General features: G+C 42.2%; 1 protein-coding gene across 1 annotated transcript; it reads left to right on the forward strand.

Moving 5' to 3' along the window:
- Positions 1–26153, forward strand: mdk (midkine). Its single transcript, XM_062967951.1, has 5 exons — positions 1–205; positions 17954–18033; positions 18643–18804; positions 23304–23465; positions 25031–26153. Exons 2-5 carry the CDS (start codon positions 17955–17957, stop codon positions 25054–25056), a joined length of 429 nt encoding a protein of 142 aa, XP_062824021.1. The 5' UTR covers positions 1–205; position 17954; the 3' UTR covers positions 25057–26153.
- The last annotated feature ends 1632 nt before the right edge of the window (positions 26154–27785 follow it).

The raw sequence follows: 27785 nt of genomic DNA on the forward strand, positions 1-27785 counted from the left end.
TGACGTCAGGGTCCTCCGCGCCGCGCCAGGTTGGGTCCCCATGTGACCAGCTTAAACTCGTTCTGAAGACACAAAGGGAAGGAGGAGAGAGATCGAGAGCCGGAGCCGGTTTAGCGGGGCAGGCGGTGGAGCGGAGCCCGCGGAGAAGAAGCAGCAGCCAGGAGCAGCCGCCGTCGCCGGGAGACTCGTCCAGGCGTCCATCCAGGCAAGAGCCCCGGGGCCCCCTCCCCATGCCCCCCGTGGGATGGAAGGCGAGGCGAGCGGGAGAGGACCCTTGGCCAGGCTTCGTGGGTCCCATCCGTGGGAGCCCAGCCTTGGCGACCCTCTCTCCCGCCCGTAGCAATTGTGGATCCAGGGCACGCTACTCTTGCAAGGCGCCCAGTTCGGAAAGTGGGCATCCTTTCCCGTCCCGTTAATCCGGGACAAACCCTAAGGAAGCCGTCGGTTTGAAGGCTAAACCGGGGATTGGGACTAACGGACTGGTGTCCCCGGAGCCCTGCGCGCCTCTTCCGATGGAAAGGGAAAGGCAGGCGTCGGGGACGCGGGAGAAAGACCCGGGGTGGCAGTGGGAGCCCATCCCCTGGATTCCCCCTTTCTTTCCCCTTGGGTGGCTGCCTTCCCTGGCCCTGGAACAGCAATTGGAAGGGGGATGGGACCCATTGTCTCTGCAAACTCTCTCCCTCAAAACCTCTCTCATAAGTGGGCTGTTGGAGATGCCACTGGACGGGACCCCTCATGCCTCTCCAGGGAAATCATGTGTGACAATTGATGAAGGGGTATGGTCATGTTCCTGAAGCATTCTCTCCTGACGTTTCGCACTCTCTCCTGACGTTTCACCCACATCTATGGCAGACATCCTCAGAGGTTGGGAGGTCTGTTGGGAACTAGGCAAGTGGGGATTGTATATCTCTAAAATATCCAGGATGGGAGAAAGAACTCTTGTCTGTTTCAGGCAAATGTGAATGTTGCTATGGGCCACCTTGATTAGCACTGAATAACCTTGCAGCTTCAAAGCCTGGCTGCTTCCTGCCTGGGGAAATCCTTTGCTGGGAGGTGTTAGGTGGCCCTGATTGTTTCCTGTCTGGATTTCCCCTGTTTCTGAGTGTTGTTCTTTATTTACTGTCCTGATTTTAAGGTTTTTTTAAATACTGGTGGCCAAATTTTGTTCATTTTCATTGCTTCCTCCTTTCTGTTAAAATTGTCCACATGCCTCAGGCAGACAATAGTTCTTTCTCCCACCCTGGACATTCCAGAGATATATAATTTAAACCCCACTCGCCTATTTTCCAATAGACCTCACAACCTCTGAGGATGCCTGCTATAGATGTGGGCCAAACGTCACAAGAGAATGCTTCTGAAACATGGCCATACAGCCCAGAAAACTCACAGCAATCCAGGGATTCTGGCCATGAAAGCCTTCCACGACATAGTGAAGACAGTGTTTGCAACCAAACAAATGGATGTGTTTGCTAGTAAGAGAAGGGACGGGACAGGGGAGCTTTCTTTCTAGCCCTAGAAAAAGCAATGAGGGGGCATTGTCTCTACAAACTCTCCATCAAAACCTGTCTCAAAAGGGGGCTGTTGGAGATGCCACTTGAGGGACCCTTCATGCCTCTCCAGGAAAATCAAGTGTGACGGGGTCTCAAAGCAAATGGGTCGCTATCTCAGCCACCTTTGTGGACCATTGTGGGTTTTGAAGGGAAAGTAGCTGGAAGGAAGAGGTTCAGTCTGTCTGTCTGTCTGTCTTTCTTCTTTTCTTTGGGGCCCCTTCTGATAGCTATGACTCTAAATCCTGTTTCCCCACCTGTAGCTGCAAGGAGTGTGGTTTGTCTTGCTGGCACCACATGGCACCCCTTGCGAATCCATCCAGGAGACCTGTACCTTTCCATGCATAGGCATGTGTGCCATGGAAAGCCTAATGGGAAACTCATGGCTTAATCACAATGCTATAAAGAGCCAGGAGTGAGTTAAGTTTTGTCAAGTGAACTCAAGCACACACCTTGAGTGTCTCTGAGTAAACTTTCTTTGGTCAGATGCACAATGTAACTGAAACAACGCTGAACTCTAATCTGGATAGTTTCAGCTGTCTGAGTTTAATGATTTTTAAACTGAAGGAATATGCCAATGTGTTGATTCCTGAACATTGTAGAGATCTGCGGTGCATGGCCCCCAAACCCCTTCCAGCCCCTCCAACTCTAAAGCCATTTAACATGTGGCTTTTGCAGGCAGAGGAATGGCTGAAATGTTATGCTTTATGCAGAGAAGAAAAAGCAGGTTGGTTTTAATAGTGGTGCTGTGTTCCTCATCTCTTCCCTCAGCCTGGGACTCCCAATCTGGGCATTTGGAAACTTGAGAATGCACACAAAGCAAAATGAGGAGATTCGCTCTGATCAAAACCTTCTGCTTTTGGAAATGCTCCAGCCTAGAGAAGAATGAGGGAAGGGAGATGTTTCTCACCAGGGTTGATTCCAAGAAGGAAATGTCCCCAGGAAACTAGGACACTTTGTCTTGCAGCACACATAATGCATATACAAACTAAGTCTTATTATTATTATTATTATTATTATCATCAACATCATTTATTTTATTTGTACCTTGCCTTTCTCCCCATGGGGACTCAAGGTGGCTGACAACCACACACGTTGGTCACAATTTAAAACAAGGCAAATACAAAAAATGAAAAATAATTACAGTAGTCTCGCTTATCCAACCTTCTGTATTATCCAATGCAGTTTACCTTTTAGTAGTCAGTGTTTTTGTAGTCATTGTTTTCAATACATTGCAATGTTTTGGTGCTAAATTCGTAAATACAGTCATTACTACATAACGTTACTGTGTATTAAGCTGCTTTTTCTGTTGATTGTTGTAACACATGATGTTTTGGTGCTTAATTTGTAAAAAAAAAAGTAATTTGATGTTTAATAGGCTTTTCCTTAATCCTTCCTTATTATCCAACATTTTTGCTTATCCAACGTTCTGCCGGCCCATTTATGTTGGATAAGCGAGACTCTACTGTACATAGTACTGTGTGAACTTAGGTTGGAATAGTCAAAATACAATAAATATAATAAAAATTGCATGTAAACCCTGCTTTTATAAGAGGGGTGGTGGGTCTTTGCAACCTCTTTTCAATATCGTCTTGCAGCCGTGGCTCTGAACAAGATCTCCCCACACCAGCCCAGCATGTTTTCTCAGCCAACCCTGACCCCAGCTTGTTTAGTGCTGAGTCTGTAAACTTCTCTTACATTAACAAGGATGATGCAGGGCTGCTTCCTGCGGAGTGAAGATCCCTCTTCTGCGATGGTCTCCACATCCATAGCTTCAAAGGAAAACTTCTGTCAAGTTCTTTTTATCTCATCCCCCACGCAACACAATTAAAGGTCTTGGTCTATAGCCAGAGTACATCTTGTAACATCTGAAACTGGAATAAATTGTGCATTTAAGTAAAGATGTAAAATGTCTAAAAATTCTGATGCCATGGAAAAAACAATACTTTTTTGGGGGGGAAATATTTAAAAAAAAAATAGCACTCTGTACAAATTAAAAGCAGCATCCTTCCTTTAGGAACATAAATGTGTAGCATGTAATTTGATTTGACACAAAATTATCATGTTTGATGTGTTAAAACTACAGTTTATTCAGAAATTACACACACACACACACAGAGAGAGAGAGAGAGAGAGAGAGAGAGTTAAAAATAGAGTCACAAATTCCTGCACTGTATGGAACCTTTTTTATTTGTTCTGTTTATGAAAATCCATTTTAAAAAATTAAGAGGAGATGAAACCAGCAACTTCATTAAAATAAAAAAAATTATTTTGTCCCCATAAGCCCTCCATGGTGCCAGCAGAGATAAAACACTCATTCCTATAAAAAGAAGGGGAAACCATAACCAGGAATGGCACTGATCTGATACTATTATCTATGCTTCTATGCCAAGTTGATGGGCTGAACTGTTTTTTCCCCCTTCAGATGTGTTTTTTTTTTCTTTCCTGAAAAGTTGCTTTGGACTGGATAACTCACACACTGGTATATTGACTGCCATTTTGAATAATATCTCATTTAACATAAATACTATTTTCTGCACTGGTTTTAAATATGGTAAGGAGGAAATAAAGATACAAATAACTTCTTCAACATTTCATTTATCGTTCTAAATAAAAATACTCCACACTCTATTTAAACAAAATCCAGAAAAAATCAGGCTATCATGGTAAAAGGGGGAAAATCTTTTTTCCAGATTTTGTCTGTGTGTCCTCCCCCATCCCACCCACCCACCTCCTAGTATTTCACATCTCTTCATTTAAGACAATTGGAATGCATTACAACTTTAATCATATTATTATTTTTGTAATGTGTTTCTCTTTTTTTTCTCCCAGGGTTTTTAGATGTTTATTCTATTATAAATTAATTGATATAATTGATATTACCAATTTAGGAGGATTATTTAAAACCCTTTAGGATGAGGTGAGAATCATGCGACCTGCCAGATTCACATCCCAGCGTTCTTCCCCTAATGGCAATGTTATCTGGGATTGTTCGGACATGCAGTCCAACAATATCCAGAGGACTGTATGATGCCCACACTGACTTTATGTCCTTCTCTGCAGATACATTTCAAATTGCAACCATTGTGCCAGCAGGCTATTTGATTTGGAGCTAGTTCTTTTCAATTTCTATCTCTGTTTCTCCAATATTGTTGTGTGCCAGCTTGTTTCCAACTTACAGCAACTCTAAAGCAAACCCATCACAGGAGTTTCTTGGTAAAAATTATTCAAAAGGGTTTATTATTATCTTCTTCTGAGTCCAAATGTTTATCTACACTGTAGAATTAATGTAGTTTACCACCACTATCTGCCACAACTCAATGTTATGAAACCCTGAGGGGTTGTAGTTGGTGAGGAACCAGCATTCTTTGACAGATAAGTTTAAGACCCTTGTACAACTCCAATTATTCCATAGCACTGAGTGGCCAGACTGCATTAATTCTACAGTTTAGATGCAGCCCAAGATGTGACATGGTCAAGATAACTCACTGGGTTTCCATGGCTGAGTGGAGATTTGAACCCTGGTCTCCAAAGTAACAGTCCAGTGTTCAAATCCCTATACCACATTGGCTCTGCAACTCAAATGTGTGCGTAATGTGCCTTCAAGTTTCCTGTTGATTTATGGCAATCTCTCGTATTGCCATTTCATGAATTTCATAGAGAATTCTCAGGCAAGGACTACTCAGGGATGGTTTTGCCAGTTCCTTCCTCTGAAATATAACCCACAGCACCTGCTATTCATTAGTGATATCTCATCCAAGTCCTAACAAGGGCTGACTCTGCTTGGCCTCCAAGATCAGACAAGATCTGTTGCCTTCAGGGCAGTGGTTCTCAACCTGTAGGTCTCCAGATGTTTTGGCCTAAACAGAATTCCTAAACAGCTGGTAAACTGGCTAGGATTTCTGGGAGTTGTAAGCCAAAACATCTGGAGACCCACAAGTTGAGAATCACTGCTTTAGGGTATTAGAGCAGCAAAAACAGGAAGTATGGTGATGTCAATTGGACCTGACCATGAAATGTGTGCAGCAGGTAGTCCTTCTTCCTGGCATGTCTACATGGAGTCCAAACCTCTTCCAGAAGGGCCATGTCCACACACAGTCCATTTCCTTGTAGAAGTTTGTAGTGTAGATACAAACTCCAGGGAAATAAGCACATATGCCATTGGGATCTGATCTGGTCAACAGTACTCGAATCTTTTGTGTTCCAAGTGATTTGCAACATGTTTATAAACCCAAACAGACAATAATGAGATCTCTAACTCTGTGTCCTTTGTCTCTGGTCCTACTCATATGTTTTTCTGTGGTAATAATACCCATTTATTCTGTGTGGTCTGTTGAAGATCTCTTCTAAAATGTAAGGGGGTATTTAAGTTTTTCTTCTCCTGGATCAGTTGCACTTGACAAATATCCACCAGAAAAGCTTATTTTCATCCAGGTTGTGTCAGTTCAGTGTTTTCCGTGTTCTGCTGGTGAAAGGGATGTCCCAGGAGCTGTGCTCTCCGGCTAAACTCTTTAGGCAATTGTGCAACCAATAGCCCTCAAGAATCTAGTCCATACTACAGAGATCAAAAGCTTCTTTTTGTATCTCAAAGCTTTTTAACTGGTAATCTTTCAGCACAACATTACTCCTTAATGGGCTCTAATGCTTGAATTGACACTTCAGAGTTGGCATGTTACTTTTCTTGTGTACTGTTTAGAAACACCATAATTTCATGTGGTACCTCCAGATGGAGCACCAAAATTTGGGAAAATTACTGTTCTGTAGCTCCCACACTGGCTGGAGTATTCTGAGGGTTGTAGATGAAAAAAAAGTAACGTTTCCAAGCTCAATGCATTCAGTGGAGTTTATTTCCAGGTAACCTAAACACCCTATAAGCACTGGATCCTGCCTGATTTTGGAAGATATGCAGGCTCAGTCCTGGTTAGTACTTCAATGGGAGACCACCAAAGAATACCAAATGCTATAGTCTTTTTTTTTTTTCATATGAAGGAACTGGCAAAATCATCTTTGAGAATTCATTGCCTATGAAATTCATAGGGTCATAATTGTTAACTTGTAGGCACAAACACATTTTTAACAATGGAGCTTGAGTTCCTTTTTTGCTACTTTTCTAAATCGATTTCTAAATGATTGCATGCTAAATGAGTCATAGGAAAAATAATCCACCAGTTAGTAGGTTCTTTTCCAGATTGTTCAATCTGTTTGGAAAAGGTATGACTAGAAACTGGAGGAAGAGGTGGAGGAGAGAACGCATAGAAGGCAGAATCTGAGGTATGCCAGGACACAGCCTGAAGGCAGAGAAGATGGTCTTGCAACTGCATTGGCTCATGAAACTTGAGAAGGCAGGGGAAAGCATGGAGAGTTGGCCAGTTTTTCATGCCTTTCAATAAGGAGGGGAGGGGGTGGGCCAAAGATGGGAGAGCACAAAGGAGAGCCAGAATAGGCAAGAGTGGAAGACATATCGTAGTTTATTAGTGTCAGAAAAGAAAGCTGGTAAAATAAGATAGCATGCACAGTTCACAATCAGAGTAGGTTCCAAATAAGGTTGAACATCCCTTATCTGGAATTCAAGAATCCAAACTCATTCAGATAGGTGGCTGAGATAGTGAACCCTTTTGCTTTTTGGTGGTGAAACTTTGTTTCATGCGTATAATTATTTAAAACGTATATAAAATTACCTTCAGAATATTTGTATAAGTTGTATATGAAACATAAATTAATTTTGTTTAGATTTGGGTCCCATCTCCAAGGTTATCTCATTATGTACATTTATGCAAATGCAGACATACCGAAATCTGAAATCTAAAACACTCCTGTTTCCAAACATTTCAGATAAGAAATGACCTGTATTCTATTTATAGGATGAAATTACTCCTATTTGAACTTATTGTTTTATTCTAGGATGTTGGGGACTTTTAAAAGACACTGAACACCCCTTCTCATGACACTTAAGTGTTCTTTGCTTCTGAAGTGTTGTTCTGAACACATTTCTATGTGGTTAAGGATGTCATCATTGTGGACATGAAATTGAATTGCATGTCTTTTGTATACTCCTATCATGCCTTGCCTTATATTCTTTACTAACTGTCAACGGAGTGAAGAATATCAGGCAAGGCTTGATGAGAGTAAGCATATATTCTTGCATTTCAAATAACTTGATAAATCTGATCATTTTCTGACTGCTGCTGGCTGATGGTCACTTGTGTACAACTGATAACTATTTTCTTACAATATTCCAACCTCCTTCACCTTATTAGGCAAAGAACTGTTTGAGAAAAATATATAACGTATGTCTCTTAAACAAGTGATCAAATAACAGCTGAAATCTGTCATGTGAAAATCTGACACTTCTTATGAGCTGGATGTATGAACCCCACAGTTCAATGTGGAGGAGGTTTGGAGTCAAGGTGAAAACGTTTCTGTCACTTCCAGTGTGGCAGATACCAAATGCTTTGAAATAATACAGACTTTGGTTTCCATTCGTCCTTGGTTCTGAAAGTCATTATGTTTAACCTAACTTAGGATGCATCTATACTGTAGAATTAATGCCATTTCATACCCCTTTTAACTGTCATGGCTCAATGCTATGTAATCCTGGGATTTGTAGTTTGGTGAAGCACCAGTATTCCTTGGCAGGGAAGGCTAAAGACTTTGCAAAATTACAACTTCCATTATTTCCATTGCATTGAGCTATCACAGTTAAAGTGGTATCAAAGTGTAGTAACACTACAATGTGGATCCACTCCTAGATGGTTCTTGTGTTGAATGAGATCAATGTTAATGGAGTCATGAGGGATTGCTGACTTTTCTATAGAAAGTTGAGTACTGCAGGGGGGGTTTTCCAGCCTGCCTCTCATTAGATGTGTTAAATAGCAGTTTCCATTATGGCCATGACTGGGGATGAGAATTAGAATGTTGTCTGGGAATGATGGGAATTAGGTCCAAGACATCAGAAGCACACAAGGTTGGACAAGGCTGGTATCGTAAATGAAAAGGAGTTCTTTTGGATTCACTTAGTGATTCACAAAAAGTTTGAAAGACAGGATAACAATAGTCATATCTTGTGATGGATACAGATTGATTCCAAGACAAAGGAAAGCAGGAATACCCTGTATATTGATAATATTAGAAGAAACTTTTGTTTAATGTGTTGTTGAAGGCTTTCATGGCTGGAATCACTGGGTTGCTGTGACTTTTCCAGGGTGTATGGAGAGAATGCTGTATGGCTGTGTTCTGAAACATGGCCATACAGCCTGGAAAACTCACAGCCTCCCAAACTTTTGTTTATTTGGTGAGTGATCTGGTTTTCCCTCTAGCAAAATAGGATCATTCTGCAGTTTGTGTAGTGCCATTGAGGAGACCATTGTCTTTTCTGTCCATCCTTGATAAAATCCCTACAGGCTGGTTGACTCATGCAAGGACTACAATTTGTGGATAAAGAGGGTAGGAATCATTGATAGATGTAATCAATGCAGAGAGTAGTAAGGCAAGGCAAGAAGACATGTACAGTACAACCCCTGTGTCTGCAGAACCAGTTATCCATGATATCATTTATCCATGTCTGACAAAATATGTCCTCTAGGTGTTTTCTGTGTCCTCTAGCATGACTCTATGATATTCTTGGGATGGAGGTCCTTCATTATAATAGGGTTTGCTCTTACCCATGGTTGTGTTATATCCATACAAAGTCTGGATATAACATATCTCCTGCAGATGTGGAGGTTGTACTGTAGATTTAGCCAAACATTACTGTCTTAGATTGCCAACCAAATCATATGCAGCTTTACTCCTTGGAGTTTTAATAGTGCTAACTCGCAGGCAGGCATAAGCTTACAGCCCTAAATTTTGTACTGTCAGCACAGCCTGTTCTTTGTGTGCAGAATGACATATCTGGTCCAGAGCATAGCATCTAAATCTCTTTGTGCAGACAACTGGTCTAGAAGGGACACCTGGAGCAGATCTCTCTTGGCAAAGAAAAGAGGCAAGGGAAAACTAAAGGGCCCCTCATTATTGTGTTTGGCACCTACAGTCCCATTCCAACATCACCCAGAGGTTTTCCATGGACTTGTTCCAGGGTTACTCAAATCCTTGGCAATCCTCACTGTTGCCAAAGTATGTCTAAACTTTCAGCTACAGCTCAGCATGTGTAGCCCGTGAGGCAAAAGAGCAAGCGGGAATGAGGTATGCTTCAAGACCTGAATACGCTTTAAGTTAAATGTGACATGAGTGTATAATGAGTCATCAAGGGATCTAGGGAGGGTTGCTCACTGAAAATATTGCAGTTTTGCAAGGGGTTGGGATGGCAAAATGCCTCATATGTTAGATTCATCTCAATACATTTCTCATTTGGGATTGTTTGTCTATGCCAATCTCAATTTTTTTCTTCTTCTCCAACTATTTTATTTTCTTCTACATACAATAATACCTTATAGCCAATGCTATGTTTTTTCATTAATTTCTCTCTCATTTTTACTTGTGCAATATGTGAAACTTTATCTCAATTAAATAGATGATTTGATTGCAGTAATTAACAAGAGGAAAGGAGGAAAGAAAGTATAAATAAAAAAGGCACCATATTGTAATTTTGATAGGTCCTGGTCCCTTTCCATGTGGTGTCCATTTCAGATGAATTCACAGAAGCTCTGAGTTGATCTCAGCCTTACGTAAATTGTTATGCTACCAACCTCTTGAGGAGCAGGAAAACAATTGATCCTACTGTAACCACTCAGGAGAATAATCATGATGTGGAATGGAGAGCTGAAGGTGTCCTCCTAAAATAAGCTTTTAAGCAGATGAAGGTGCAAAAATCAAAATTCTAATTCTGACAATAAAATTCTAGGTTAATTACATCTTTGAGCAGAGATTATACTTATGATGGTTCCTTACACAGGCTTTTCCTGCCTATACAAAATACTTGCTTGCCCCTAAGGCATTTAGCTTACTAGAGTCTACATTTGCAGTAAGACCACCATAGCTACAGAACCCATATCCATCATTTTAGCTACCTACACGTTGGAGAAAATAGTCTCTCTAGGAATTTTCTAGGTCCTCCAGGCAATTCTACTGTTGAGTTGCCTTGAAGGACCTAGTAAACTCCTAGAGAGAATATCTCTGTAGGAATCTCTAGGTCCTCAAAGGCAAGTTTATGTTATGTCGAGACCAGAAGTGAAGTAATTCAGTGGCATTCATTTGTATCTGTGGGTTCACACAACCACAGTTCAGCTGGAAATACATCTCCTGTGGATACTAGTATCTTACTGTACAGTGTATTCAGCAGTTTCAAAAACATGGTGAACATATTTGCATGCTAGCTATCACCATCCTTCATTGTCCTTTTAGACAGCATCCATTCAACAGACAAATATGTTTGAGATAAATTTGTTTTGCCGTTTCCTTTTTTCTTTCTCTTAGAGTTTCATTTGTAACCTGGTTTTCATGCTGATTGTGTATCTTGAATATGCTATGTAATAGATGGCTGCACCACTAGAGCTCAGAAAAAAAAATCATTTTGGCTTAAACTCAGTTCTGCAAAGCATGGCCAGTGATCATGTTGGGAGGTGGCCAGGGGAGAGTGTTACTCAGGGAGAGAAGATCTGCCTCCACCGTTCTCACAGACCAGGTATCATTTTGAGAATAGTCACCCCAAAAGGGTCAAATGGTTAAATCTGGAGAGAGAGGCAAACCGCAAGCTAAAAAGTAGGGGACCGATGACACTGACCATTGTTGGTGCATTGGTCAGGATATTATACCAGGAACAACAGTTCTCTGCTGTATTTTGGTTGAAAATAGGAATTTTAGGATATAAATGATGAATCATCAGAACTTTTGCATGTGGAGAAAGGGACAGTTGAATCTCTGGAAGCTTCAATAGTTTCAGGCCAGAAGAGATGGAACTTTAATATAGACATTGGATTGTATATGGTTGCAGGAAAATACAATCAAGGCAAAGGGAGAAACTAGTTACAACACTGATACTATTGAACTTAACTACACTTAAAAAATAGAGCAAAGCAGCCAAAAATGACTTTAGAAAGAAAATGAGGAGAAGCCACTTAGGTACTTTTCATTTATGGACGTTAAATACATAGGGTTGACTGGCCAATACTTTTGGTGTTGCTTTGTGTTTAAGCAAAGAAAAATAACATGTTGCCCAGTGTATCTTTTTTGACCCTGAGACATTGTTTAAAATTCCAGTGTACCATGAAGTGCACTTTTGTAAAAGTGAACATTTAATTACTTCTTGATCTCTTACATATTGAGGCAGTTTCCATCTTGCTCTCCATGCTGTCTCTTGCATGGAGAGAAGATGATATATTCCATGGTGTTTTTAGGAGCTAGTCCTTTCAGAAGAATAGAAAATGTGTTTCATGAATGTGTATGTTTGGTGTCTTCAAATTGCCTGAAGTTTTATGGTGACTCCATGAATTTCATAGGACTTTTTTTAGACAAGGAATACTCAGGGGTGGTTTTGCTGGTTTCTTCCTCTGAAACAAAGCCTAGAGCACCTGGTCTTTGCTGGTAGTCTCCTATCCAGGTACTAGTGAGGCATGAACTTGCTTCACTTTCAAAATCAGACAGGATTTCATACCTCTGTGGTATTTAGGTATTTCATGCCTCAAGGATATCGTTCCTCAAAATATTAGTAAGAAAAAGATTGTGGTCATTTCCTGGGAGAGCATTATATGGGCAGTCAGGGATACAACTATAAGAGGTCAAAGCATCACTAGCCAGTCACACTTCATGTCTCCCGTTTCAAACCGCACCACTATGTCAAAAGAATCAGCCAAACAGGAGCACCCAAAGGCTAATTCAAGAACCAATCTGGAGTGAATGGCTATTTCCATGAAACAATAGTCATGACATATATCTCAGGACATGGTACATGTTCAGCATTCTGCAAAATAAAGTGTGTCAGAAGGGCGATCCCATTAAGAAAGAAATGATGGAAGAAGAGAGCATGTAGTTAGACTTTCTTTGTAGTTAGAGGCCAGTTCTTAATTAAGCCTAACAACTGGCCTTATTTAGCTTGTTAACTTCCATGGCAGGATAAAGTTGCCATGAGTTTTGGGGGAGAGGGTGAAGGCAGGGAATAATGTGATTTATTTATTTATTAATTAATTGACTGCTTGATAAATAGCTCAAGCTCTACTTCATTCCCAGTCTGGTCACAGCAAACTTTGAGTCTAGTACTTAGCTCCAAGAGTAAGAAAATGTTACCCTTTGGACTTCTAATCCAGGAATCACCTAGCCATGTTGGCCAAAAGCCATGCTAGCTGGAGGATTTTGGATGTTACTTTCCAAAGAAAGTAGTATTTCTACAACCTTTGCCACTTATGCCCTTCAAGACACTTGCAGGAAAAAGACTGGGGCTACACCTTGGAAAACACTTGGTGAATGCATACCTCAAGCTCGCAGGGGTGTTTGTTGGGGGGTGGGGGAAGGACGTGGCTCTTGTCCCTAGCGGTCTGCCTTCAGTTACCCAGCCTGTGTAATTCTCTGTGACAGTTCAATTCAGAGTGAATCCGGCAGCTTCACAGCGACAGACATACAAAAGGTGAGCCTAGTGGAGCCTGAATAATGAACCAAGAGCTGCTGTCTGTGGATGAGCTGCCTGGGGGGCACGGTGGGGGAAGGGGGCAAAAATGCTGACCTAGTGTTTCTTTCCCCTAAGCCTTCTTGGCCATCTCTTTCCCCTACACTGAGCATGGCATGTTTCATCCTGATCTGCAGTGCAATCAGTTCTTCCTCTGTGAAGAAGGAGGGAGCCGAAGCAAAAGGGCCTTTCACCCACTGCATTGTGTCTGATGTTCTTCCAAACTGCCTTTTCCAAAACACTTATGTTTTGAGGGGGCATAGGGGAAAGAGACTAAATATCTCACAAGTGCACATAACACTGGTTAGATTCTCCAGATTATCATCATCATCATTATCAACAACAACAATAACAACAGCAACAACTTTATTTCTAACCTGCCCTCTTCCTCCAAAGGGATTTACAGCGGCTTTCAAACAAAGGTAGACATTCAATGCCATTATTACTAATATATCAATGGAGATGTTATATGCCTTCAGGATCAATGTTCAGGAACCTTATGTAGAAGCTCCTGGGAGGTCATCTTTCCACTTTTTTGAGAAATCTAGATTAAGCAGCCACTGAAAGTTTCTAGCCCTTATGCCTAGGTCCCTGCTTTAACCTCTACCTGTGGTGTGACTACCTGGCTCACATTCAAGGTGCATCTAGGCTGGTGATATCTAGTGCTACCAATCAAACAACATTTTGCCAGTATTATTTAATTTTTCTTCTTCTTCAGTTGCTTTTGTTTTGTAAGAAAAAAGATGGAAGGGATGGTAAAAAATATCCCATGGGACCATAAATGACCGTGGGGCCTTTAACACCACATTTATAGCACCATGATTCCACTTTTACTGCCATGGTCCATTCTATGGAATCCCAGGATCTGCAGTTTTGGCCGTGGTATTTAAAATTCTCAGCCAAAGAGATCGAGTGCATCACCAAACTACAAATCTCAAGGTACCATATCATTCTGCCATGGCATCCCACTTTGGGATCATGATGCTATGATTGTGTAGTGTGAAAAGGCTAGAACCCTGTAAAATTTTGCCAGTGATGTAGGACAATAAAGAATGAAACTTTATTTACAAATTTCCTCAGTATGCAGTATACCAAACTATGTGTAAGTGCCATACAGGATTGACATTTTTGTACAGGTCACACCTTGGAGAACCTTACATTTTAATTTAAGGCACGTAAAAGGGACTTATCTGTGGAGATTTACTGATGAAATCTCAGATGCCAGAAGATGGTTGATTAGGATTTTTATTTGGTAAAAGAATACATTAAATACCTCACATATATTCCTCTTCAGTGAAACTAACATAAATTATGCAAAAGACATAAATGCAGAAGACATGCAACATTATATATACAGGTTGCAAAATTTATGCTTCATAATAAAATGAACAGGATAGAGCAAGAAAATATCCTTTACAAGAACAGTTTTCAAACTGGTGCTCCAGATGTTTTGGAGTTCAGCTCTCAGAAGCCCTAACAAGATTGCTAGGGCACCTGGAGGAGCAAAGTTTGAGAATTACTGCTTTCTGCCTTTACTGTCTGCCTTCTTCTTTTAGCCATTTTAAATGTATAGAACTGAAGCTGAAACTGGTGGCTATTATGTCCTCTAAATTTCAGTAACAAGCTTGATAAAATGGATGTGGTCTTTATTCGGTGGCCACATTCTCATGATGAATTAGCAGAGTCCCTCTTGTGGTATAGTCATATTCATAATCTGCCATCTTCTTGCATCATTGTGCCACCAAAAGGGCTTGTGCATATGGGATAGGACCCCTTTGGGTATTCTAGCAAATCCGGTATGACTAAATAGGAACTTTGTTTTCTGCTCAGTCCCTGGTCTCTTTGTTGAGCAGCACCAGGGGAGTTATTTTCCTGGCTCTACATTTGATGACCTGACCTGTCACCCTTGCTGCTGGGTTCTGCTAGATGAGTAGAAATTGCATTCATGCCTTGTTGCACGAATGGGGGGGAGCACAGCTGCTTGTTTCTGCATATGGGCAAAATCAATGGACAGGGACAGAATGGAATACGGGTGACTAGTTTTTGCTATAGGGTTCCCTATTGCTAGCCCTTCAGAAGAGCAGAAGATTTCTTCAGAAGATAAATGGCCAGGTGATGGTATCCCAGACTGCGGAATAATCTGCCACTCTTGGCATTGGCAGTTCAGATCTCTTGCTTCACTATTGCGGCACAGACTTGCCAAAATGCACAACTGCAAAACAATTGCGCAGACATCTCCTTTCTTCTTTACACCTGTTCCCTTTCCTGGTGGTGTGTGTATGGTGTGTTGGTGCACACAGACATGCACACACACACACACTTAGTTCCTAGCTAGCTCCCTTACTCCCAGCCTTGTTTCCATAGACCCTTTTGTGGGGATATGGTAATAGGCTGACATTAAGAGAGCCAGCAGGGGGAGCAGCCTGCCTTCTAAAGCTCCACATGGGATCTAATTGTGTTGGGCTTTTATTTTTAATCTTCTGTTTTAGTTCTCCAAAACTGTGCCTGTCGGGGTTTCTTTTTCCCACCCTGGATTCTTTTTGAGCTGCATAAAAGTTCCATGGCAGCTGAGATTCCCCCCAACCTCGGGGAGCTTTGGCATTGGCGAGATAGCCTGCTGAGCGCAAGAATAAAAGAGGCACTGGGAAATGAGGGGAGCATTTCAGGGGAGCGGGGAGCTGCCGCAGGGCCTCCTTGCTGCTGCCAGCCCTCCACAGAAGCCTCCCTGGCTTTCCAAAGGCAGGGGCAGCATAAATCCCTTTGGCAGGTTTTTGTGCTTTTCCTGGTTTCCACATGGTTGCTCTAGAAATTGGGGAGAGGGCCGGGGCAGAGGGGCTGTTTTGTAAAAGGAGGTCTCAATCCTGTTCATTTTCCTGCCATTGCCTGGAGGCCCCGGGTAAGGTTGCGTGTGAGTAGCGGCACTTTTGTTTGGGACCCGTGGGCCGAGAGGCATTGTGAAAGGACTGGCCCATTGACTAGCACCACTGTGGGAATGGAGTGCCTTGTGTGGAAGTGCAAGAGGCCTTGTGAGAGGTTGCCAAGTGGCAAAACATACCCAAAGGGAAACACAACAGAAAAAGAAGGGGGGAAAACGAGCATCCAGCAGGGGCCGAACACATTGATAGTAGTTATGGCTAATCCCAGTGGTTTTCACATAGCTCTTCCTCGGTGGGATATTATATCTTCTTTAATGGCTTTCCTGAAATGAGTCACTGTTATAGATGCCAGCAAACTACCAAGTCCTTTTGAGAGAGTTGTTGAAAAAGCTCTCATTAGATACAGTTCTCTAATGAAGAGCTCTTTGCTCAAGACATGATGGATTTAAAAGTAAAGGTAAAGGTTTCCCCTGACGTTAAGTCCAGTCATGTCTGACTCTGGGGGTTGGTGCTCATCTCCATTTCTAAGCCGAAGAGCTGACGTTGTCCGTAGACACCTCTAAGGTCATGTGGCCGGCATGACTGCATGGAGCACCGTTACCTTCCCGCCGGAGCGGTACCTATTGATCTACTCACATTGGCATGTTTTCGAACTGATAGGTTGGCAGGAGCTGGAGCTAACAGCGGGTGCTCACGCTGCTCCCGGGATTTGAACCTGGGACCTTTCGGTCTGCAAGTTCAGCAGCTCAGCGCTTTAACGCACTTTGCCACCGGGGCTCCTACGTGGATTTAATGTAGTGGATTTTATTCCCATGTGTACTGGGAATAAACTGGGAGGGGAGCTTAAAAGAAGGAACTTGGAAAGGGTTTTGGACAGCTGTGAGGTAAAGGAGTGGTAAAGTCTGCAAAGTATTGTAGAAGTTGTAGAATAATTATAATTGTGGAGTATAGATATGCTACCATTTATGAGACACCATGGCTCCTTATTTCCACGGGTTTCCTTGCATTATAGTTTTGGAGTGGTGCCATGTTCATATTGGATTATTAGGTTGATAGCAGCCCTCTTTACTCAAACCAGCCAGGAAGCCCATCGGACCAACATGTCTGTGTGGAAATTTCCCGTTTCCTTTTTTTTTTTTTTTCGTTGCAGCCTCCTTTGGGACCATACTACCACCACAGCTGAAAGTGTTCTTCAAAATAAGAATTGTGCTTCTCCTTAAAAGCATGACCTGTGGTCTTGCTTTATTAAAAATGTGCTTTTAGGAGTAAAACTTCAGTCTGGATGTAAATCTGTAGTTCTGATTTTAAGCTGCAGGGAGAATTCACACATTTTTTTTTTGCAGGATTCCAGCCTGGAATGGAATGGGTCAAGACATGGGGAAATGACCACTCCTAAATTATGAGCTACTAACACTGTATTTTCTTGAAGGTCTAATTCTTTCCTGCCTTGATACAGTATCCCAAGCCTCATTAGAATATAGAAAAATCTCTTATACTGAATCAAATCATTGATTTTTCTAGCCCAGTATTGTCAAAATTTGACAATAAATACTTTTCCAAGGCTCCAGGTAAGATTTCTTTCCTAGGTCTACTTGGAGATCTCTGGTATTCCTTGGTAGACACCCATCCAAGCACTAACTAGGACTGACTCTGCTTATTTTTGAGATCAGAAAAGATGAGGTCATCCTTGCTTTACCCTTTCCCATCTTTGAGCACGAATCCACATGTCTGTTGCTATAGTGAAAATGATGGTAAAGTTACACAACCCTGTATGTAAGGACTCTGTTTCTTCCTGGATACAGAAATGCTGCTACAGTGTATTCTAGTATCCAGCCCCAATTCGTTCTTGGCACCCAAACTTCAAAATAAAAATTCTCTTCTTAGGGCACCCTCTTTTGATATAGAGATTTGATACTTTTCTGTTTGTTTTTGTGTAGAATGCAGGTCCGTGGGCTATTTCTCCTTTTGGTTCTGGTTCTTCTGGTTGCATTTTCAGAGGCTGGCAAGAATAAAAAAGGTATGTGGTAGACCTCTAGTCAAGCCCTCCTGAACACTGCTTTTCACAGACTCTTATCACATGAAGCAAATTAAGCATCCTAGGATGCTTTCAGTGCCTTCTGGCAAGGCCCTGTGAAGGAAGTGTCCTGACTGTGGTACAGGAGGCTTCCCTCAGAACAAGAGAGGCTTCCCGTATTCCGTAGAAAACTATGGGCCAAGCTATGGCAGCAGTGCTTCCTCACGTGGGATGGGGAAGCATCAGCTGCAGGCGAGGCAGGGCACGAGGTGCCGGGATTGCCCCGCTGCCCATAGAGTCCATAGAGTTGGAGCCATTTAGTCTAACCTCCTGCCATGCAGGAATACACAAGTAGAGCTCTCCTGAAAGTTGTCCATCCAACTTTTGTTTAAATATTTCCAAATATGGAGAACCCTCCAAGTCAGTCTATTCCACTATGTAGCAGCTCTTGCAGAAACAATCATCTTCCTATAACCTTCCCATTCCTCCAGGCTGTGTCAAAGGAGAAAGTAAGGGATGCTCTTAATGCCTTGTGGAAAAATTATAGGAAATGGTGGGGATATTTGTTAAGTTTTGTAATAACTGCCTGTAATAACTGCCTTTTCTCTTCAGACAAGGTGAAGAAAAATGGCTCAGATTGTGAGGAATGGCGCTGGGGCCCCTGTGTCCCCAACAGCAAAGACTGTGGTGTTGGCTTCCGTGAGGGGACTTGTAATGAAGAGACCAAGAAACTGAAGTGCAAGATCCCCTGCAACTGGAAGAAGGAATTTGGAGGTGAGCGCATTTGGTTTTGAGAGAAAATAATGAGGCTTTTCAGATAACCTATCAAGTTTAAAGGGGTAGCAGACTGTTTGAAAACATTTAGCTCTCATATAGTTATGTCTGTGCAATGTGCACTATTACTGAATTAATAACACCACCCTGAAGATACCTGGTCTCCTCTACCTTTAGAAGCTTAACAGGATTAGACTTAGATGGAAGATCCAGGGATCTGGAGAGTCATTACGGTCTTGTCAGAGTCGACCGCACAGGGCTAGATTGTCAGTGGTCTGACTTAGAATAAAACAACTTTCTTTGTTGCTATGTTAACTTACTGGTAATGTCCTTGCACTATTTATAGTGCATTTGCACTGGTAATCTGCTCACTGCAGCACTTCCATGTTAAGAGCATATCCGGTGATCCTGAGGACAACTGGACTTTCTGTGGTTTTTGATAGCTGTCACCCCCCCCCCCCCCCGGGCTTTGGCTCAATGCTTTTTTTTGCTACACTGCCTGATAATAGCTCTCTGGAATGGACTCCTGTCAATTGCAGCAGCTGCTTCCTGATAAATGCAGATTGAGGGCTATGTAGCTCCTAAACTAGGAATTGTGAATATGTTACACTCATAATTGTATATCTTCTATTATACTTTCATAACTATGATACAAGATTCCAGCCATTGAAATATAATTATACTATTAATAAAATTAAAAGCAGTTAAAAGAATGGAGATTAGAAACAAAGACAACAAATATAAACTCTTATTAATTGTCCTTTCCTCTGAGTAATCGGCCCCCAAATGCCTGCCAAAACAAATGTCTTTACCTGCTTCTGGAGGAATACCAAATATGATGCCAGTTTGAATTGTTCTTGAAAATAAACCCACAACACATGGGGAAGTTGTAACAAGAGAGTTGGCACCTTCTACTTTGTTTCCTCTGACTAGTAAACTGATTTACCAGACAGGAGGGTACTACATGAAGGTCATCCTGAGATCATGGACTGTTTCAATATTTTTCAACAATAATCATGGTTGAATCCAGCAGTACAGCTTGTGTCCGATCTTGTGGGATTCTTTCCGGCTTGTTCTTCCTGACGACGTGGGGGATTCTTGGGTGTGTGGGGGCGACCACTTGCGCTCTGGATCCTTGTCCTTCTTGGCTGGTTAAGCTGGCCAAAGATGGGTTGTTGGATTGGTTTGTGGCTATTATAAATGCCTCCTTGGGTCAGGGGTCAGTTCTATCCTGCTTTAAGCAAGCGGTAGTAAAACCATTACTAAAAAAGACCTCTTTAGACCCATCTGTATGTAACAACTACAGACCAATTTCCAACCTCCCATTTTTGGGCAAGGTTCTGGAGCGGGTGGTTGCCGCACAGCTCCAGGAGTTCCTCGATGACACTGATTTTCTGGACCGCTCGCAGTCTGGCTTCAGGCCTGGGTACAGCACCGAGACGGCTTTGGTCGCCTTGGTGGATGACCTCCGCAGGTAGCTGGACAGGGGAAGTGTGACCCTGCTGGTTCTCTTGGACATCTCAGCGGCTTTCGATACCATCAACCATGGTATCCTTCTGGGGAGGCTTGCCGGGATGGGGCTCGGTGGCATGGTTCTGCTGTGGCTCCAGTCCTTCCTGGAGGGTCGTTCCCAGATGGTGAAGCTGGGGGACACCTGCTCGGACCCCTGGCCTTTGACCTGTGGGGTCCCGCAAGGGTCTATCCTATCCCCCATGCTATTCAACATCTACATGAAACCGCTGGGAGAGGTCATCCGGAGTTTTGGAGGGCGTTGCCATCTCTATGCAGATGACACGCTAATCCACTACTCGTTTCCATCTGAATCCAAGGAAGCCCCTCGGATGCTGAACCAGTGCCTGGCCGCTGGGGCGGACTGGATGAGGAGGAACAAACTGAGGATCAATCCTGACAAGACAGAGGCCCTCCTGGTCAGTCGCTTGTCAGATCGGGGTATTGGGTGGCAACCTGTGCTGGATGGGGTTGCACTCCCCCTGAAATCACAGGTCCGCAGTTTGGGGGTCCTCCTGGATTCAGCGCTGACGCTTGAGGCGCAGGTGTCAGCGGTGGCCGGGAGGGCCTTCGCACAACTCAAGCTTGTGCGCCAACTGCGACCATACCTCGTGAAGTCTGACTTGACCACGGTGGTGCATGCCTTAGTTACCTCTAGACTGGACTACTGTAATGCGCTCTACGTGGGGCTTCCCTTGAAGATGGCCCGGAAACTACAATTGGTCCAGCGCTCGGCTGCCAGGTTAATTACGGGGGCAAGTTACAGGGAGAGATCTACTCCCCTGTTCAAGGAGCTCCACTGGCTGCCTTTTATTTTCCGGTCCCAATTCAAGGTGTATACCATCACATATAAAGCCCTAAATGGTTTGGGACCCACCTACCTTCATGACCGTATCGCCTATCACAAGCCTACACGATCCTTTCGTTCATCAGGGGAAGCTTTCCTGTCCCCACTCCCGATTTCCCAGACCCGCCTTGTGGGAACAAGGGAGAGGGCCTTTTCTGCTGTGGCCCCCCGATTGTGGAATTCTCTGCCCGCTGAGATTAGGCAAGCCCCCACACTAGCAGCCTTCAAGAAAGACTTGAAAACATGGCTCTTTCGCTGTGCTTTTGGAGAGTAACCATTTTATATTTCTTTTCCGTTGCTCCCTCTAATATCTATCCTCCAGAATACCCCACTCCCTTATGACCCTGTTGCTGTGGTTTTTATTTTTATGTCTTTCTTACCCCGAGTTTTAACTTAATGTTCATGTGGTCTCCCTTGTTTTCATTGTCTCCTTGTTTTATTTTGTAATGGATATTATTTATTGCATTGCTTATTGTATTGTGATGTGCTGTTCTTTTATATGCTGTTTACATTGTATTGTTTTGGGCATGGCCCCATGTAAGCCGCCCCGAGTCCCCGTTGGGGAGATGGTGGCGGGGTATAAATAAAGTTTTTTTATTATTATTATTATTATTATTATTATTATTATTATTATTACAGAACATTATAAATTCCAGTTACTAATAACACATCATTTTGTAAAGAATTGGCTGATTTGGATGTTACCTGAAAGAGGCTTCTTGGCCATTTTCTTTGTCTCTTTCTCTCGGTTCCAGGATAATTCTGCTACTCTCACTTCTCGGTCACATTCCTATTTCTCTATTTATGTGTCTGTTTAATTAGAGTAACAGAATTAGGTTGTAACTATCTAGAAAAGAAGCTTGGCAATTAGTGCAAATCTAACAGCTGCCTACAACTATTCCCTCATAGATACTTCCCAATGTTTGTTGTCATACTTGTTCAAATTATTACTGGGTTTTTTTTCACCTTTAGAATTTATTTATTTTTAAAACCTGAACAAGGAATTTGTATTATGTTACAGAATTGAACAGTCCTTCCACATACAATCTACTCCTATATTCTCTAGATCAGGGGTCCCCAAACTTTTTAAGCCAAGGGCCAGTCCACAATCCTTCAGACTGTTGAGGGGCCGGATTATCATTTGATTAAAAAAAAAAACGAATTCTGATGCACACTGCACATGTCTTATTTGTAGTGCAAAAACAACAACAACAACAACAAGAAAAATGAAAGAACAATACAATATTTAAAAATAAAAACAATTTTAACCAACATACATTGATCAGGATTTCAATGGGAAGTGTGGTCCTGCTTCTGGCCAATGAGATAGTCAAGTTAATTAGGGTTGTTGTTGTTGTTGTTGTTGTTGTTGTTGTTGTTGTTGTTGTTGTGTGCCTTCAAGTCATTTCAGACTTTGGGCGAGCCTAAGTCTAAAATTTATTTATTTATTATTTATTTATTTACTGCATTTATTTACTACATTTGTATCATACCCTTCTGACCCCAAAGGGGACTCAGAGTGGCTTAAAAATTATATGTACATACAATATATTATATTATTAGCATAGCACAATATTAGCATTATCTATTACTATATTGAACTATACCACTATACTGTAATATTATTAGTAATATTATATGTAATATAGAACATATAATTATTATTATATGGTATTATTATTAGTGTTATATTGTATTACATTATAATATTATTATCAATATTATATGTATATACAATATATTATATTATAAAACTGAGGGCGGGGGCCAGGTCAATGGCCTTGGAGGGCCGCATCCGGCCCCCGGGCCTTAGTTTGGGGACCCCTGCTCTAGATGTTCATATTTCGGCAGTATAATTTAGGGTTGGGGACCAAGTGTTTAATTACTGGGAGTCAGAAATCTTGCCTGCAAATCCTGGCTGAACTACTTACTGATCTACTTTGAGATTTTAAAACAGAAGCAGGTTTACATTTTGTCCACACCAAAATATCCAGAGCTGTAGAGGTTCCATGACAGACTACATTGGCATGATTAAAGGTTTAGTAAAAGTACAGTGAATATAGGACCTCAAGTGTACCACACGTAGGATGAACATTTGTTTCGAGCATCAAACTGATCTAATTGTTCGTAATCTCTCTCCTAGCTGATTGCAAGTACAAGTTTGAAAGCTGGGGTGGTTGCGATTCTGCAACCGGTCTAAAGGCCCGTTCAGGCACTCTGAAGAAGGCTCTGTACAATGCGGAGTGCCAGGAAACTATTCAAGTGACTAAGCCCTGCTCTCCTAAGGCCAAGTCAAAATCCAAAGGTCAGTCCAAGCAACCATAAGCCCTTTATTTCCAATGGGGGTTTTGACTTGCACTTGTTTTAGTGACAAATGTAACTGCACACATACAGGGACACAAACAGTAGGGATGGAAAAGGTTATGATGTATTCTGTTTGTTGTTGGTAGTATTTGTAAATTTTTCAGAATCTTTTCACTTGAGAACATTTTGACCCTTTTTGAGTCCTGCACTTTATCTGGATAATTCTAGCAAAACTGTGACCATGGACTACAACATTTGTTAAGACTTACAGAGTACAGTGTAATATTGGAGCCAAGAACACCTGTGATATTGTAGCTCATCTTATATGAACTGGAAGAATCACAGGTTTATTCCAATTCACAGAAGAGGAGTCATAATACTGTGTAATTCTCTGACTTTGCCATGACAGAGCTTACTCTGCAAGATCACTCAAGCGAGTAATTATTTGCACATGATTGATCCTCGTAGCACACATTCTGACTCCTAGCCAAATAAATGCCTATTTGTTTCTTTCAAATAAAACTTAAAACTTCTGAGTTTGCCAAGAGATGAGGGCCCCTTCCTTCTCTGGCTTTCTGTCACTTTTAATGTGTGGGACTGTCTAGTAAAGGGAATGGATTCTTTTTTCACAAGTTTGGCAATCCTAAGTTCTGGGTATGAGGGAAGTCTCCAAATAATTCTTGACTTGATTCAAGTCAAGAATTCCAGTCATTGGAATAATCTCCAAACAATAATAGTGTCATACAGGGAAGAGGGGTGGCTTTACCCTTCCAGATATTAATGAGCTACTTCTCCCATTTCCCCCCACCATTTACTAGACTGGTAGCTCTAGGTTGCACATTTGAAGTCACAAATGTATAAACTAGAATTAAGGATACATAGCTGATTCATTCTGACAGTCCCTTCATATTCAGTAGTGCTGGGAATATATAGAAATTAACAAAGTCCCCGAGTTCTGATATAATGGGCAGCAGTCACTGTGAGCAACAGGAGTGTGTTCTCCAGTCAATCAGGGAGCAGCAGATTCATATTTCCACCCCCATCCCATGAATGCTCCAGTACATGGAGGGACTGCAACAGGGATCCTGCTTCTGACTGTTGCACTGGAGATTGCTTGCAGGAGAGAGCTGGGAACATCAATCTGCTGCATTCTGATCAATGAAACAGATCTCCAGCACTTACAGCTGCTGCTGCTGTCTCCTAGTAAGTCAGTATTGGAGGGAGATGTTGGAATGCCAGCTAATATCTTTATTCAAACACTGCAAAGTAGTAGGAGTTGCAGTCCAGTAAAGTTTGTCAGAAGCTTGAATCACACCCATTCACTTTCTTCATTTTACTTAGCTGCTAGGTCAGCAACCATCATTTTCTTTTAAAATTGAGAGCCATCAGATGGGTGGGTGAGGCTCTGCTTCCACAATTGTCAGGGTCTTGCTATAATATGCAAAGCTTACTGAATAAAAATTATAATGCTTTGTTTGTCTTGAATGCTAGACTAACACAGACCAAATCAAGTGAACTATATTATGTGTCACCCTAATGCTTTTCTATCTTTCATGTTTCAAACAGCCAGAAAAGGAAAGGGGAAGGACTAGAAGGACGGATACAGCCCCGCCATCTTCAGGGCATGGTGCTTGAACCCACTTGGACACACACCACTTGGAGCTGCAGCGTGGCCCCTCCCAGCTCGGCAATGTTCTGCCAAATCCCACTATTCTTCTGCCTCCACAACTTTGCCCTTAACTGAGATACCATTTCTAATCACTAGTTTTGTAGAGAAGCAACCCCACCCTCTTTTGATGAAGGTGCTATTGGCCTTCCCTTTGCCTTCTCCACTATCTCTGAATCTGCCACCCCCAACCCATGCATTTGCATCCTAGTGTTCTTTGCTCTGGTTCATTTCCCAATATTCAGTCTGATATGTTTTGATATGGGGGTAGGTTGGGCTGAGTTGTGGCTTGCACTATTCACCTTAGAAATCCCTTGTCAGAGCCAGATGGCCTTCTGGTACATCTCCAGACAATTTCCTGTTGACCTAAGAAAAACTCTCAATTAAAACAGCCAAGGAAAACTAGCTAATTTGGAGGAAAGGAATAAGATGGGCAAGAGTTGTGATGAAAACAGTGGGTGAGGATCCCCACCTTGCCCTCCTAAATAAGGGAGCAGGGTGTTAACTTCTTTGGTGTTGTTTCTGCCCCTCATAGGCTTACAAGGGACCTAGGTTTCAATCCCGTGTTCCTTCACTTGGAAGTAAGTGCCACTGAACTCAGAGAGGTTTCCTTCTGAGTAGACACTCTTAGGATTGCACCGAAAATCTGTACCACCTTCCCATAATGTGTGTGAGTGTGTTTGCTAATGCATTTTTCTCCTCGCCAGCATTCTTCCATACAAGCTGGTTCATAAGCAGACTCTCCATGCGGAGAAGTGTGTCTGTGTGTGTTTGTGGCTCAGATCTCCATGTTTACTTGGACTTTTGCCAATAAGCCATGCCTCACATCTTCAGCATTCAAGAAAGAACCTTCCCAGAGTTAAATGAGCATTGTTTCTTTTTCAGTCATTATGTCCTCATTCCTCCTTGTCTATATTCTTGCTGGGATACTGTGGCTTTTCCATCCTTTTCCGGTGCTGGGTAAGCCCTTTCCCTGCTTTTTACAATTTCCCCTTTTTTCCAATAAAAATCTTTTTACAAAAACAGTCGTCTTTTTTTGAGTCCTATTTTAGTGCCTCGGGTTATATATCCATGAACTAGAACAGGGCTAGCTGGGTCAGAGCCAGAGCCTGGAAAAGTCACTTTGTTGAATTTCAATTTCCAACATCCTCCAGCCAGCACTGGTCAATGATGGCTGGAAGATCGTGAGAGTTGTAGTCTGATAGACTTAACTTTTCCAAGTTTTGGTAGCGTGATTAGTGAGGAAGCTTCAGATCTAGTAGCTACTGGGTGGAGAACAGGAACCTAAGAGTCACAGTGAGGTGCCACTAAAGGAATATCACCACTTCAAGCTTGACAACACCCAGCAAGCCAAGAACAATCTGACAGACTCTGACTAGAGGGTTAGTGCAACGAGCTGGCTGTCCATTCAGATTTCCCTAGTGCATTTTTTTAGGACAACAGAGTGAGACACGCTTGACGCTGGGATATTAAAAACAACCGCTTCGGGCAAGGTGAAGCTAAATACAGGGTTTGTCTGCCAGAGAAAGCTAGACTGAAACAGTGTCAAGTCCCAGATACCTGTCAGCTTTTCAGAGCCACATTGTGTGTCAAGGAAAGTGTATCACAGAAAAGTTCTCTCTGAAGGCCTTGTATTTTACTAAGAGTAGGTCTGGGCAGCATGTGACCCTCCAAATATTTGGCTGCCAGGTCTAACAAGCATGGGCAGCAATGAGGAATGTTGGGAGCTGTAGTCCAGCAATATCTCGAGAGTCACCTATGAGTAACTTGTGGGCCCAATCATATAGATACTCAGTTAACCTAAAGTCCTGCACCAGCAAAGCTCCTGTTCAGCTCAGAGCAATTATGGAGGGCAATGCAGTAAACTAAAAAATTCATTTGCAGTCCACAGATCCACCAGCGGCCTCTGAAGTCAAGCACACTCAAAGTAAAGAAGCTCAGACTGGGTCTATACTGCCCTATATCCCAGGATCTAATATTTGAGCTGGATTATATGAGTATCCACTGCCATATAATCTGGGATAAATGGATAATCTGGGATCAAATCCTGGGATAAAGGGGGGTGTAGAAGGGACTTCAGAAAAGAAACAGATTCAGATCAGTGCATTGTTGGAATCTCATAGAGCAAGCTTCTCTGAAAAATACTTGCAGTTCCTAACAGCATAGGTCTGCCTACCAATCCCAAAGTGAGCTATCCAGATCCAATAGCATGCTTGCTCTCAAATGAGATGTTTCATGTCTTGGGAGAAGTCTGCTGCTTAATCTTAACAGAGCCCAGTGTTAATAAATTATCTTACGTATTAGGTTTTGTCATCTCTGGGCACAGAAGGGGAAGAACCAAGTCTAAATGTTGAGTAAATGAGCACTAGGATATTTATCAGTTCATATATGTCATAGTGTCATTGAGAAATGTTATTGTGTCTAATTCAACAACTTGCCTATCCTCAGAATAATTTGGGAACTTTTAAGAAAGATTATTTAAATTCATTATTTTTCAGAGGGTTCCATGCTCCACCAAAACTATTTTAATTTTTTTTAATACACATACAGTAGAGTCTCACTTATCCAACATAAACGGGCTGGCAGAATGTTGGATAAGCGAATATGTTGGATAATAAGGAGGCATTAAGGAAAAGCCTATTAAACATCAAATTA

The sequence above is a fragment of the Anolis carolinensis genome, chromosome 1 (genome assembly GCF_035594765.1).
Source record: "Anolis carolinensis isolate JA03-04 chromosome 1, rAnoCar3.1.pri, whole genome shotgun sequence".
NCBI classification, from domain to species: Eukaryota; Metazoa; Chordata; class Lepidosauria; order Squamata; family Dactyloidae; genus Anolis; species Anolis carolinensis.

Coding starts and splice junctions, on each gene's coding strand:
- mdk (XM_062967951.1), top strand. CDS start 17,955: ATGCAGGTCCGTGGGCTATTTCTCCTTTTGGTTCTGGTTCTTCTGGTT. Junction 18,034..18,642: donor GGCTGGCAAGAATAAAAAAG/GTATGTGGTAGA, acceptor TTTTCTCTTCAG/ACAAGGTGAAGAAAAATGGC. Junction 23,466..25,030: donor GGCCAAGTCAAAATCCAAAG/GTCAGTCCAAGC, acceptor TGTTTCAAACAG/CCAGAAAAGGAAAGGGGAAG.